This window comes from Triticum urartu, chromosome 5 (assembly GCF_003073215.2).
Source record: "Triticum urartu cultivar G1812 chromosome 5, Tu2.1, whole genome shotgun sequence".
NCBI lineage: Eukaryota > Viridiplantae > Streptophyta > Magnoliopsida > Poales > Poaceae > Triticum > Triticum urartu.
Genome location: NC_053026.1, coordinates 565771026 through 565786498, shown reverse-complemented (window position 1 = coordinate 565786498; position 15473 = coordinate 565771026). Strand labels below are relative to the sequence as shown.

The 15473-nt window shown below is 43.9% G+C and overlaps 1 protein-coding gene across 1 annotated transcript; it reads right to left on the bottom strand.

Moving 5' to 3' along the window:
- Window positions 1-4422: 4422 nt before the first annotated feature.
- On the bottom strand, window positions 4423-10284 carry LOC125507391 (cinnamoyl-CoA reductase 1-like). The gene is made up of 7 exons (XM_048671974.1): window positions 10165-10284; window positions 10032-10060; window positions 9356-9557; window positions 9088-9273; window positions 7826-7988; window positions 7090-7143; window positions 4423-4748 (listed from the first exon to the last, which is right to left on the bottom strand). The coding sequence occupies exons 1-7, from the start codon at window positions 10282-10284 to the stop codon at window positions 4639-4641; spliced, it is 864 nt and encodes a 287-aa protein (XP_048527931.1). The 3' UTR covers window positions 4423-4638.
- Window positions 10285-15473: the final 5189 nt, after the last annotated feature.

Genomic DNA, 15473 nt, shown 5'->3' with positions numbered 1-15473 from the left:
TTGTTCGTCTAGTACCCACCCATGCATGTAATTCTCGTAGTCGTACATACGTACAAAACTTTGTTAAGTTGCATCCGTGTTTAATTTTGTGCTATTTTCCAAACGTTTGTATTTTAGCAATAGATCCAAACGATGCTACTCTATATCTATATTTATATCTATACCTACCTACTATTAAAGGGAATAGGTATTCTTGATTTGGTTTAGTCATTTTCGTTTGGCTTGTACAGAGACTAAGCAACCTAGGCCAGGTACTTGTATGTTGATGGGCCTTTTATAGGCTTTCATAGAGACTGCAAAAAACTATTAAAGGGAATAGGTATTCTTGGTTTGGTTTAATCCTTTTCGTTTGGCTCGTACAGAGGCTAAGCGACCAAGGCCAGGTACTTGTATGTTGATAGGCCTTTTATAGGCTTTGATAGAGATTTTTGTTTGGCTCGTACAGAGGCTAAGCGACCTAGGCCAGGTACTTGTATGTTGGTGGGCCTTTTATTGGCTTTCATAGAGACCGCGAAAAACTATTAAAGGGAATATGTATTCTTGGTTTGGTTTAGTCCTTTTCGTTTGGCTCGTACAGAGGCTAAGCGACCTACGCCAGGTACTTGTATGTTGATAGGCCTTTTATAGGCTTTGATAGAGACAGCGAAAAACTATTAAAGGGAATAGGTATTCTTGGTTTGGTTTAGTCCTTTTCGTTTGGCTCGTACAGATACTAAGCGACCTAGGCTAGGTACTTGTATGTTGATGGTCCTTTTATAGGTTTTGATAGAGACCGCGAAAAACTATTAAAGGGAATATGTATTCTTGCTTTGGTTTAGTCCTTTTCGTTTGACTCGTACACAGGCTAAGCGATTTGGACCAGATACTTGTATGTTGATGGGTCTTTTATGGGCTTTCATAAAGACCGCGAAAAGTAATTGGGTCAAAATAAATTAACATTGTTGGAATTGAACACAGGACCTCCTGTGTGGATCTTTGATTTAACACCAACGACCTATGCGCCATTCACATTTACTAATCTCAACTCGCTCTAAATATACAAGTGACAGTCCTCATGTTTAGGGCGAGCTAATTAAGCGAATGAGCTAATTAAGGGAAGGATTGTGGGCTTGAATAAAATATTTAAACAGATGTGGCTAATTAAAGAAAAGATTATGGGTAAATCGGTGGAATACTTAAAAGAAAGATTGTGGTCTTAATAAATAGAATATTTAAATAGATGAGGCTAATTAAAGGAAGGACTTGAGGTAAAAAATGGTAGGATAACTAAAAGGAATGATTTGTAGGCTTCAATGTGTTGGGGCTGCTAAATTAGAACAGGAATGATTTGATGCCCGACTAAAACGGGTGAGGACATCATGGTAACTAAAGAAAGGATTATACTTAAATGAAATCAGTAGGAGATTATGCCCGGCAAAGAAAATATGAACAGGGCTAAATTGCATCGTATTTTTTTATGTTCATATTGTAGAAGCATGTTGCGTTGCATCATGTTCTTCATAGTGAATCCGGTGTTGTGGGACATTATGTTTGCATAAAACATTAATTTTTCCCCATGCAACATATGGGCATATGTGCTAGTACTAATCTATGCAAATACGTCATCTTCTTATTTCTCTCCCTTAATTACGTGCATGAGTTGGTCTCAGTGCCGTAACTGAAAAAATGGAGGCCCAGTGCGAAATAGAAAAAATAGGCCATCGATATGACCATCGGTGGTGTCATTCACATGAACCTCGTTAGTACTAGTATTTGCACTTCCATTTTCAGAAGTAATGTTGGTTCTTTTCCTAAAACTTACCAAAAGCACCTTTTATGATTGGGCTAGTCCCTCAATCCCTTTTTCCATATATTTCTCATATCATGAGTTCATGAATGTGCTATAAAAATATTGAAGAAAGAAACTACGAAACAAATATCATGCAGTAAAAACATACCATAGAAACAAAAAGGTACAAAACACCTGGTGAGTTTCTGTTGAACATTGTGGTAGGATTGGAATATCTTGATCTTAACACATGAGTAGGTGGTTCTCTCTCAGAAAATATATGCTGGAAGTGTAGACACATTCTGATGGCTCTATCATATATGGAGAAGGGGGTAGAAAGGTATATATAGCCTCCACACAATATCCAACCGTTACACATATTTGACCCAACTCGGTCAGACCGAATAGAAGAACTCGGTGAGACCGATTCAGTTCAAAATGTAAACGTTAGGAATCTCGGTGGGACCGGCTGGAACAACTCGGTGGGACCGACTGGAATAACTCGGTGGGACCAATGTGCTAGGGCTTAGGGAAAACATCAACTCGATGGCGCCGATTGCATCAACTCGGTTAGACCGAAGTGAAGCAATAAGCAACAGAGAGAATGTCAAGCCAACTCGGTGTGACCGATTGCATAACTCGGTGAGACCAAAATGAATGCAACAAGTCACAGAGCGCTGGCAGTGCCATCTCGGTGAGACCGAGATCTGTATCGGTGTGGCCGAACTGTTAGGGTTTCTGGCAGTGGCTATGCCATATGAACTCGGTGGCTCTGGATAGGAAGAATCGGTGGGACCGAGTTTGACTTTGGGTTTTTGACATATTTGGAATGAGAAAGTGGTTGAGGGTTTTGGAGCAATATCACTAAGCACTTGAGCAAGTAGGCCATTAAGCAACACCTCATCCCCTTTTAATAGTACTAGATGACCCGTTCTGCCAATGGCGCAAAGGCCAGCAGCAAGCCATGTACTATAAGAGTGGTGATAGGAAAACTCAGTCACACATTGAAATAATGAGTACTTACTGCTGGTTACTGTCTCTGTTCATTGTTATTGTTCCCCTGGAAGAGTCTGTGCTAAATGATAGTGTTATATCCCTTGAGTGGAAGGTGGATGCTGCCACGTAGTGCATGCCTCTTCCTTGCTTAGCATATTTGTTGTTGCTAGTGAGTACTCGATGTATGAAACAGAGAAAGTAGTAAAAACGGATAATTATATATAAGGGTGGTATTATGCATATTAATAAATCGATGGGGAACAACAATCAATGAGGGAAACAGGTGCGGTGCGTTAGGTTGTTTGCAGAGTCTTGGTATTGTGATCCCTGAACAAAACCCCACATCTACTTGTGTCTCTCGTGGTGTTGGTCTTTTTGCCTGCTAGCTAGGTCATGCCCTCTCCTAGGTGGCAATTGTTTTCTCATCTTCTGTAACCTTGTTACTTGTATGGTTTTCTGCCCGATTTCCCTCATAAACAGGGTCAACTTGTTTAGGTTTTTGATCCGGTTTCCCTTATAAACTGGATCAGCTAAAGCTTAAGGGGTGACTCTTGGCTTTGGCAGCTTTTTGAGCAATATATTAAAAAACAAAGGAAGGTTTCACCCTATTACAAAGGAAGGTGTCCTTAGAATGCTAGATGATATTTAGACACGACTTCTGTTGCTGTCAATGATTCATCTAAAGGCAATGCACGATGAGAATTTATGGTGACCTTGAAACGAAAGGCACAGATGTCTCCTTCATGAATTTTTGCAAGGCGGCGGAACACAGACGAGTTAGTTGTTAAGGTGGCTCTTGTCGGTTCCTAGCATGATGCGACAATTGGTGTGTAGATCACTGTTTGCAAGCCTGACCTTGAGCATATCATAATCTGGGTCAAGATGACCCGTTGCACCGGTGGCGCGAAGAGCGGGAGCAAACCAAGCTTTCAAACCATGGAAGTTGGAATATTTAGAGACTGGTATTCTTTAAGTATAAGAAATTGATCATATGTAGCACTATATATTACATTGCTGGTAGGTTCATAGGCTAAAGAAAGTAGTGAGATCAGTTTATGCTAAGCAAACCTACTTAGGCGGAGATGCATCATGTAAATTGCTTTGATCACCCAACTTCTGGTATGCAAAGCTACATACGCAGAGATGCATCATGTAGGTTGCTTTGATCACCAAACTTGTGGTAACTAAGATATGTAGCCTTTCGCCATCCCCAAAATTAAACTTTTTGCTTTTCTTGTCTGCCATGTCGTTTCTGCAGAATAAAACTGTAGAATAAATGAATAGAAAAACCGATCATAAGTTGCACACACAAAAACATTTGGTGGAAGAACTTTGCAAGGTGACTACCGTTCCATCTAATAAGTAATTTTCTAAGAAAGAGCATCATCTTTCTCCCAGCAAAAAGAAAAGGTTAAAAAACTGTGCAACAGCATTAGCTTTTAAGAAATACAAACAAACAAAAGAAAAGAAAAATGAATACTAACTGGCATACAGAAGGCAACCTAACAGAACATGCAAAATTAAAATGGGTGCCACGACCCACCATTTCATAATTGAAAAGGATAATTAAGTACACTATAAGCATTTGGCCCAGCTCAAATATATCCAAGCCCAATACACCGACTACCTGCTGTCACGCACGCTCGTCTCTCCTCCTCCTTTCCCCCAAATCTACCAAACCTTATCTGCTCTTCTTTCCCTAAATCGACCAGTCCTCTGTTCTCCTCCTTTCCCCAAGTCAACCAGGTCTTTCACTCGCTTCTCACTACTGCCAACCATTGGCCGCCTGCCTTGCCAACTCTCGCCGCCCCTCCAGGCCGCCACAACGGGTGCGGGGTGTCTGCTAGTTTCTGCTGCTTCTTCTCCTTCTCTCACTACCTTCTCCGCTCGTGTTGCCTGCTGCCGTGCTGAAGACCACTGCTGCTGCCGCCGACTGATAAACTAATCGGTGAACTGCTGTTGAAGGGCCGAATGAGCAAGACTGCTGCAAGAGGAAGGTATGTTTCGAAATTAATTAAAGAAAAATGATACAATGATTTTCTTCATAGACTTGCATAAAGTTTTGGTTGTCGTGTAATTTTTGAAGTTACCATTTCCGTCAGCCATGTATTGCCATCCATATTTTTTGTGCTATGCACATCACTAATGAAGTACATGTTCAGATCCATCATTCATTCATGCTTTTTGGGCTATGCTTTTTTCTAGTAGTATATCAGAGAGTCAGCCATCTTCTGATTCAGAAAAGAGGTGACAGTGGTTTTTGAATTTTTGGTCAGGTAACAGTGGTTAAACAACAAACCATGGTCCAGGAGAGCATATCTGTAGTTATTGGTCATATGTAGGCATCTTTTGGTCGGTCCAGTGTGTTCTATAGTTGTGGCTATGGACAACTTTTGGCCAGTCCGGTGTATTCTACAGTTGAGGCAGTGGAGCACTTTTGGCCAGTCTGGTGTATTCTACAGTTGTGGCAATGGAGTAGTCATTGTCCATAATACCAGGTATGTTGTTGTTACCATGTATCTATGTGAACATAAATCATGAGCACTGGATAATAGTAGTAATTATATATATACAATGTGTATTTTGTTCCAGTCTATACTATGACAGTGTGAGGCGCATCTATTTTGTGCACATTTTGCTTTGTATTTGAAATACCCCCTCCCTCTTTGCTGCTTGTCACGCTTAGACACTGGCAGATAGGACAAATAAACCATACACAATGCATGTACATATGAACTGAAATACACTGGGCATCCTAATGATAACATGGAAAAATAATGAAACAACTTGAAAGAAAGAATGCAGCAAATGCAAAAGTATATAATAATGAAGGTCTATAAAAACCTAGCTATTTTCTGGCGAAAATAATCAGTTATTTCTAGTTCCCTAATTCTGGAGCTACATATTTCCGGTTCTTGCAATTTATCTGCGATAATCTGGTAAAGTACCGACACAAGGACCATCCAATTTTCCAAGGCTGTTAGTCACTATGTGTGAACAAGGCCAGAGGACTAAAATATCAAAAGCTATCTAGGAATTCACCAGCAGATTTTTCTTGTGCTTGCTATATGTCTCAAATAAACAATAGTCAAAGAGTGTACTTATGAACAGATGTAAACAGACACCATATCAATAGCTAACAGCATCACACAGCGACCCGATCACACATCAAGATGGATTGATGGAAATGGAAAGATAAAGTATGCTCTGGCAATAGAACCAAAATTTCCTAACTTGTAACCATGAAAAATATCCGAATACAACAAATTATGTCTCATCCATGCCATCTGAAGATTCTGAACCATCCAAACAAATTTTAAACCGAAATTATGGATGCATTCCTACAAAAGAATAAGATACAGAAAATGCAATAAAAAACCTCAAGTGTAGATCTGTTCCAGATTCAGATATTTTGCACATGCCTTCTTTATGAATCTCCAAGGAATTGAATATAAATGATGATAAGGATATCAGGATTGTCCTAGTAGAGATGGAATCCGAATAGAAGTAAGCCGTGACTCCTTACTTCCATTGCCACATTTTTCACTCGTAACAGAGGCTTTGAAACAAATATCCTTCGCTTATTCGTGCAACTCTTGGATCTAGGAGGCTAGGAAGACAGACCTTTTCATTACGCATTTAGCCATATTAGGTACCTAAAAATTGAAAAAAAATCCAACATTGATATGAGCACATGAAGCTACAAGAAGATACCAACTCCTAGGTACTTTGCACTTTGAATATTTTAAGTGAATCTGTAAGACATGCAGATTATGAATATCAAATATCTTCCCTATGGTCTTAAATGTGGGTCTGGATGAATAAACCTATTAGTCATTTCCGTTAGGATTGGTAAGATTCTAATCACCCTAGACTATATATGAAGTGCATTTGTTTGACTTGTTCTATATCCAATTTCAATTGCTTTGTTCTATGAAATAAGGAAGAGAAAGTGTCGTCTGATAAGGATGCAAGTCATTTTTAGGTTTTCAAGCAAGGGCTGAGATAGATATACAAATCAGAAGAATTGTCCCTTTTGAATTACTTTACATGTTCACTGCCAGTTTCAAATGACAAAAGGAGCAAGCAAATGTAAAAGAAAAGGTACACGCTTGAACAGATCTGTAAAGCTTAATACTTGTATCATTCGCTTATTCACACAACTATTTGATCTAGGATGCTTTGTTGGAAAAAAACCATGATACACAAGATCATTTGATTTGGTTGCCTAAAAAGGGCACTGGCTTTGTAATAAGCATTACTGCATTTGTATACAAATAGAAACATCATGATACATAAAGATAGGCCAGGGACATATGTGTTACCTTGCAAAGCACCACAACTTTGGCCATCAGTTTGCACCATCTCTCCTAGTTTTCCTGTGTTAAGAGGAACATAAAATTAAAATATATCGTGTTTTTTCGCTACCACCACCGAACCCCAAACAACATTTAAGAAAACCCAACAACATTTAAGAAAGCCCAACAGTACTAATGCATTTATCATTCCTATCCTTGTAATACTAAACTGAAATCTGATTCTCTTGGAGGTTTGAAAATATTCGAAAAGCTCCATCTTTGTAATGCCATTCACGATTCATGAGTACAAAAATCACCAAATAGACCAAAACATTGCTAGAAGTACCTTAGTTCAAGTGCTACAACAGGAACCTGCGTATATAAGTATAACCATAGTTCGAAGAGGTGGGCGCTCACATCTTTCTCCACTGTCGGCTGTCACCCGAGGGCACCACTCCAACCCCTTTGTTATGAGCATATACCTAAATATTGGTACAGCCAAATTTACAGAATATATATTGTACATGAGGAGGGTTTGTGAGGAAGAGAGGACCCGTCGAAGAAAAAAAATAGAGGATCCGTGGAAGAGAGAAAAAGAGAGAAGGAGCGTGAACAGCCTTCATTTTAGTGATATGCAGGTTGTTTTGTGATTATATAGTATCTTTTGTTCAGTTGGAAACGTGCAACCAAGTGCAGAGATCCTTTTTGATGTCCATAATTTTATATAATGAAAACAAAGAGAAGTCTAACATAACACACCCACCTTTCAAATAATTAAGGAGAACTTTACTGCTCGAATTTACTGTAGACTGCATCAAGGGTCCAATTACCAATGATGGGCAAATAGTTACAATGTCCAACCCAGTTTTTGCTGCATAAGCAAAAGCCTCGCGCTCCGCTAGTGTTTTGGAAAGGTAATACCAATCCTGCCAAATAACAACACATGTTTGTTTTGTTATTTGAATGGGTGATCCAGAAAAAACAATTATCTTCTATAAGAATAACAAGACAGGAGCAATATCTTGTGTGGTTAGCGGAAGAATTTTGCATTAACTGAAAGCTGAAACCAAACTGTTGATGATGCTTCCCTTTTGGAAAATCCTCTCTTGTGTGGTCTAGAGACATGGACAAGCTGAACCATGGTTTAGCAAATTCTGTCTCTTCGAAAACAGAGCGAAAAATAGTAACAGAGTGCATTAATAAAAACTGACTTTGAGTCAAAACCAATTTTTTGCCTGTTTTGAGTAAGAGCCAACCTATGAGTCAAAACTAAAATTTCAGTCAATGCCAACTACCAGTGGGGTTGTGCTCTGTTTTGCTTTTTTTTGTTTTGGCATTCTTCCTACTTGGTTAGTTTATAGGTCTTGGCTAGCCTAGACCTTGTAAAAAAAAATTCTAACTGGTTTTGGCTGGTTTGCTTTGCAACTTTTGCGCCTTCTTGGCCGTAAGTTTTGTTAATAAGAAGTAATTTCAAGGGTCTAGTTCAAATCGTGAACTGCCGATGAGACATGTATGCATGGCTCAGATCAATAGTATCCCACCGACACAAAGAATAGGGTGGGCTCAAGACATAAAAAGGAGTTCCATCAATGAAATATTTAACCGGAAAAGACAGTCAGTGTTCAAATGGACTTTAGACTCTGATGATCAGCACAAGGTGTACCAAACCTCGCTAAATGATGCAGATCTAGGGTGATCAAGGCGAGCAAGCAAGTCAATGACCAGATAAGATTCTTTTTGGACATGTGTTCTCATGCTGGGATTTGGTGTTGTAATAGGCATGTGAGCTTAACGGGATTTTTGCAGTGTTTTTGCAGCTATACACTTGTGTCCTACATTGAGCTTGCTGGTTTCTCTCGAATAAAAAAGTTTGATCTAAAACAGCGGCAAATGTCGTCCTTAAAATCAACTCTAAATCCTATACATTCCAAGTGAAACATTGAGTAGGAGCCTGTGTAATGTAATAGACCACGTAGGCTAAAGTGCTAAGCAGTCATACAGCCGTACAAGTGTTGGGTTACTTACCCCATTCTTTCTGCAGTAGCCCTCGTCTGACCAGCTCTCTTCGTCACAGGCTTTGCCCTTGGGCCAGTTAGGATTAGCGACCACTGCAGCACCTGAAGACACCATGACTACTCGCTTAACTTTCGCCTCATGGCAGGCCTTCAGCACGTTCAGTGTGCCTGTTACAGCAGGAGCTATGATCTCTGCCTACAAAGCAGCAAGAATACATCATCAAAAAAGATACTTATTTCTAGAAATTAACTCTGTGAGACAGTTCTTGACAATTCACCTCGTAGTCGGTTGATCGGCCGGAGGGGACAGGGCAGGCGACATGGAAGACGCCGTCACAGCTGGCAATCGCCGACGCTACGCTGTGATAGTCCAGCAGGTCAGCCTTGACGAGCTGCAACCTTTCTTCGGCACCTTCTAGCACCTTGAGATGGGCATTCTTACTGCTGCACCCGTGGCCATGAGGAGGAGGAGCGCCATCGCTGTGGCGCAGAAGGGACGAAGCCAACACACAATTAAAAGTCTGAAGGCTTCATCTAAGATCATAGATCTTCATGGGTCTAGAAATCAACCTGGCTTTACTACCCGAAGAAAGGAAAATAGGCATGTACTTTGTCCAAAATCTAGAACGATATGAACTATACGAAAACACTCTGCATTTAGCTATTCATATATGAAACAAAATCATAACAATTTTACCTAATCAAGCTAATGAGCTTACATGAGCACATTTGCTGCTCCTACCAATTATGCAGAACCAAGCCATGAGTAACAAAGATGACAAGTTGGAACAGTACATGAGCATCTGAATATTTCAGAACTAAGTCCTAGGGGTTCAGGGATGTGAAACTGCGCACACGCGCGCGCACAAACAGAGTGAGCGAGTGAGTGCCTGGTTGAGTCTCGGAGAGAGAGAGAGAGAGAGAGAGAGAGAGAGAGAGAGATGGGGATCGTACCGAATCCAAAGCAACAACCCGACCAGCCCCTCGAACGGAATGCATCACGGGCCCTGCCTCTTGGTCCACAGCCCGCGCCTCCGCGGACGTCCCGAGCCCTGCCTCTCGGTCCACAGCCCGCGCCGCCGCGGACGTCCTGAGCCCTGCCTCTCAGTCCACAGCCCGCGCCGCCGCGGACGTCCCGAGCCCCGTGGAGTGCGCCGCCGGCCACGAGCGCCGCGATGGCGGTGGCCCCGCTCATGGAGTCGTCCATGGCCGCCCGGAACGCGAAGAGGAGGGAGGGGCTCGCGGCGCACGGGGTGGGGGGGGGGAGGGGGACGGGGGAAGGAAGGGGCGGCGTCACCAGGTCAGGAGGCTAGGGTTCGTGGGAGGGGGTCGGGGAAGAGAGCAGCGTGGGTGGGTGGGGGCGCGAGTGCGGGCGGAGGCAGCGGCTAGGTTTCTCCACGGGCGGGCTGCCTTTTACATGCCTGCGCGTGAAATGACTAAATGCCCTTGGCGGGGCACGGAATTTACAGACAGTGGCATAGCGATTTAAAGGCGACGTGGAGGCAACGGTCGTGAGTATGAGTCTAGGAGGGTTTATATGTTCAATTGGCTTTCCTATGGACTCAATGTGATCTTGGATCACTAAAATAGAAATGAAGAGTCTTGAGCTTTTGCCAATTTGTGTCCTTAGCATTTTGAGGGGTCCACATTCCTAGTTCATGCCATGCCATTGTTGAACTTTCTGAAATATGAAACTTGAGTGGATATTAGTTCAATGAGCTATATGTTGTTATGAATTACCAAAACCACCCGGGGATTAGTTGCACTTCCAATCTCCCCCCTTTTGGAAATTAATGACAACATATAGATCAAAGCTTTGACAAATGATAATATGAATGAAATACATCGAATGCTTTGAGAAGTATGTGATAAGCAAGAGCTCCCCCCTAAATTTGTGCATTATTTAAAATTTACGTTTGAATGCAAATGCACAATCGATTAGGATCATGGATCACTCTTTCATGTCACATACATCTTGATGGAGCGCACAAAATGATAAGAATAGGATCACATGCACTCATCACCAAGGATACAAGTGATTGATCATACACAAATAATCATAGAGATAGACATGCAAGCACACATTAAGCATAGTATGCTCAAACACATGATCACACAAGTATCTCACGAGCATAACACAAGTAGTAGCATAAGTAGCAACAACCAAAAAAACCAAAGTAGCAAGGCAAATAAAACCAACAAAAGGCAAAAGGCACTCTCTCTCGAAGCCTATGATCTATACACTTTCTCCCCCTTTGGCAACAAGTTACCAAAAAGTTTGAAAACATATAGTGCTATGCGACACTCTAGGCACGATCTCCGGGAGCTCCTGAAGGGGTCCTCTGGCTTGTAGCTCTGGTGTGCGTAGACAGCGTGGAGAGGAGTCCATCTGCAGATGCCTCTGCTGAAGTCTATGGAGATGGTGGAGTGGATACTGGAGGGGCAACTGTGGCTGTGGTGGCAGGAGCAGAATGAGCAGGTCTCACGTCTGCAACTGGCTCAGCAGAAGACCTCTGTGCCCTTGGCACTGACTGAAATCTGTCTATAGTTGGTCTATCATCGTTGTCCTCAGCATCATCTTGAAGCTTCTCCATAATGGTCTGAATCTCAGTGACCTTCACATCTAGGTCATACATTTTAGTCTCAATGATCCTTTCAAGACTCTCCTGATTCTGAGTCAAGGTGGCCAGGCTCTTCTCAATCCTCACGGTCCTCAAGCAGATAACTGAGCTGATCTTGCTTGGTCTTGAGATTCACTATAGAAGCATCTGGGGCACTTGCTGCCTTTGCTGCTTTTGCAGCCTTTGCTTTCTCGATCTTCTCCTGGGCCTCTCCACATGTAGGATGTGATGCATCCATAACAACATCGTTGTCCTCAAAATCAGGCCTAAGAGGAAGATGCTCTTTGTCAAGCAGATACGTCCCAGTCCCAACCTTGGAGTTGATCAACATCTGAATGTGTGGGGTCCCGAACTGTGTGTCTAAGGCGGATGGTAATAGGAGGCGGGGGACACAATGTTTACCCAGGTTCGGGCCCTCTCGATGGAGGTAATACCCTACTTCCTGCTTGATTGATCTTGATGATATGAGTATTACAAGAGTTGATCTACCACGAGATCGTTGAGGCTAAACCCTAGAAGCTAGCCTATGATTATGATTGTTGATGTCCTACGAACTAAACCCTCCGGTTTATATAGACACCGGAGGGGGCTAGGGTTACACAGAGTCGGTTACAAGGGAGGAGATCTACATATCCGAATTGCCAAGCTTGCCTTCCACGCAAAGGAGAGTCCCACCCGGACATGGGACGAAGTCTTCAATCTTGTATCTTCATAGTCCAATAGTCCGGCCAACGTATATAGTCCGGCTGTCCGAGGACCCCCTAATCCAGGACTCCCTCAGTAGCCCCTGAACCAGGCTTCAATGACGATGAGTCCTGCGCGCAGATTGTCTTCGGCATTGCAAGGCGGGTTCTTCTCCAAATTCCGAGTACCTGTCGAGTAGTGTCCGACTTCCCATGAATGTTGCACTCCTCGGCTTCTGCGCCTAATAATGGCTATCTTCCACGTGTCGAGCGAATGCGAGAAGTCGGGGCATTTTTACACTTGCCACCCTAACCATGTGAGTAAATTGTCTATTTAAAGACCCGGGGATCCTCAGATCCATATCACACCATCTTCCCACATCGAGTATCCATTGGAGCACGCCCGGAAAAGCCCATCCCAGCCATCGCAGCTCCTCCTCTCGCTCCCGTAGCACTAAGCCAGGCAATTGGGAGAAGTGTTCCGTCCCCCACAGCCAATTAGTAGAGTTACAGACCCATGGGTTTCTCCCTCCTGCGTATATGGTCTCCGTCTGAGCCAGACTAGCCACTTACAATGGTGGGGAGCAAGCGGAGAGCTTTCCCAACCCATCCATGGGGGAGCGGGTATGCCTTGTTGTTGGAAATATGCCCTAGAGGCAATAATAAAATCATTATTATTATATTTCCTTGTTCATGATAATTGTCTTTATTCATGCTATAATTGTGTTATCCGGAAATTGTAATACATGTGTGAATAACAGACACCAACATGTCCCTAGTAAGCCTCTAGTTGACTAGCTCGTTGATCAACAGATAGTCATGGTTTCCTGGCTATGGACATTGGATGTCATTGATAACGAGATCACATCATTAGGAGAATGATGTGATGGACAAGACCCAATCCTAAACATAGCACAAGATCGTATAGTTCGTTTGCTAGAGTTTTCCAATGTCAAAGTATCTTTTCCTTAGACCATGAGATCGTGTAACTCCCGGATACCATAGGAGTGCTTTGGGTATACCAAACGTCACAACGTAACTGGGTGACTATAAAGGTAGACTACGGGTATCTCCGAAAGTGTCTGTTGGGTTGACATGGATCAAGACTGGGATTTGTCACTCCGTATGACGGAGAGGTATCGATGGGCCCACTCGGTAATGCATCGTCATAATGAGCTCAAAGTGACCAAGTGTCTGGTCACGGGATCATGCATTACGGTACGAGTAAAGTGACTTGTCGGTAACGAGATTGAACGAGGTATTGGGATACCGACGATCGAATCTCGGGCAAGTAACATATCGATTGACAAAGGGAATTGCGTACGGGGTTGATTGAATCCTCGACATCGTGGTTCATCCGATGAGATCATCGTGGAGCATGTGGGAGCCAACATGGGTATCCAGATCCCGCTGTTGGTTATTGACTGGAGAGTCGTCTCGGTCATGTCTGCTTGTCTCCCGAACCCGTAGGGTCTACACACTTAAGGTTCGGTGACGCTAGGGTTGTGAAGATATGTATATGCAGTAACCCGAATGTTGTTCGGAGTCCCGGATGAGATCCCGGACGTCACGAGGAGTTCTGGAATGGTCCGGAGGTAAAGAATTATATATAGGAAGTGCTGTTTCAGGCATCGGGACAAGTTTCGGGGTTATCGGTATTGTACCGGGACCACCGGAAGGGTCCCGGGGGTCCACCGGGTGGGGCCACCTATCCCGGAGGGCCCCATGGGCTGAAATAGGAGGGAACCCAGCCCATAGTGGGCTGGGGCGCCAGCCCCTATAGGCCCATGCGCCTAGGGTTTCCACCATGGAAGAGTCCATGTGGTGGAAGGCACCCCTAGGTGCCTTGGGGGGAGGGAAACCTCCCCTTGGCCGCCGCCCCCCCTAGTAGATCTCATCTACTAGGGCTGGCGCCCCCCCATGGCACCCCTATATATAGTGGGGGGGAGAGGAGGGATTTTACACCAGCCCCTGGCGCCTCCCTCTCCCCCCGTTACGTCTCTCCCTCGTAGTCTTGGCGAAGCCCTGCTTCTGTGACGCCCTGCATCCACCACCACGCCGTCGTGCTGCTGGATCTTCATCAACCTCTCCTCCCCCCTTGCTGGATCAAGAAGGAGGAGACGTCTCCCATGCCGTACATGTGTTGAACGCGGAGGTGCCGTCCGTTCGGCGCTGGTCATCGGTGATTTGGATCACGTCGAGTACGACTACATCATCACCGTTCTTTTGAACGCTTCCGTGCGCCATCTACAAAGGTATGTAGATGCATCCGATGACTCGTTGCTAGATGAACTCCTAGATGATCTTGGTGAAACGAGTAGGAAAATTTTGTTTTCTGCAACGTTCCCCAACACTTGTCCCTTACTTATTAAGGGGACTCGGATTTCCAATCCATCCATTCCTTCGCGGGCTCCTGGAGTTCTACGGTCTCCAGCTGCATAACTTTACTCCCGCCTCCATATTACACATCGCTGGCTACATCGCCTTTTGCGAGCTGTTTCTGGGCTGCGAAGCTCATTTCGAGCTATGGAAGAGGCTATTCTGCCTCATACCCCGTACACAGGAGGGGTCAATATATCAAGTGGGCAGAGCCGAAATATGGTGCATCGCCGGGACCGGATACCTGTCCGGTACTCCGAAGAAGACATCCGAAGACTGGCCTTCGGAATAGTTTTATACGGAGGACGTCCCCCTTCTGGACCCTATTCGGATGGGCCTTCCTGAGTTTAATAATGCCCCTTTGAAGAAACGCCGACTCTGGCGCCCTCGGAGCCCCCAGGAGGAAGATAACACAGAGGTCCTTTACTTGATGGGCCGGATAAAAATGTTGGCCAAATCAGTACTGACAATAATCGAGGTTATGTCAATATGTATAATGCAGGGGGTGCATCCACTTCAATATCGGGGACAACCCATGTGGCACTTCAATGGAGAAGACGATGCCACCCGCTGCGGCCATAAAGGTTCAGACTCCGCCGCTGCTCTAGCAAAAATACTGTCCGATTTATATAAAGGAGAGGAAGAGGAGTTCATCCGCATTAAGCCACGGGATGGATTCTCTATGTACAACCCCTCAAACTGGGTGAGCTGCT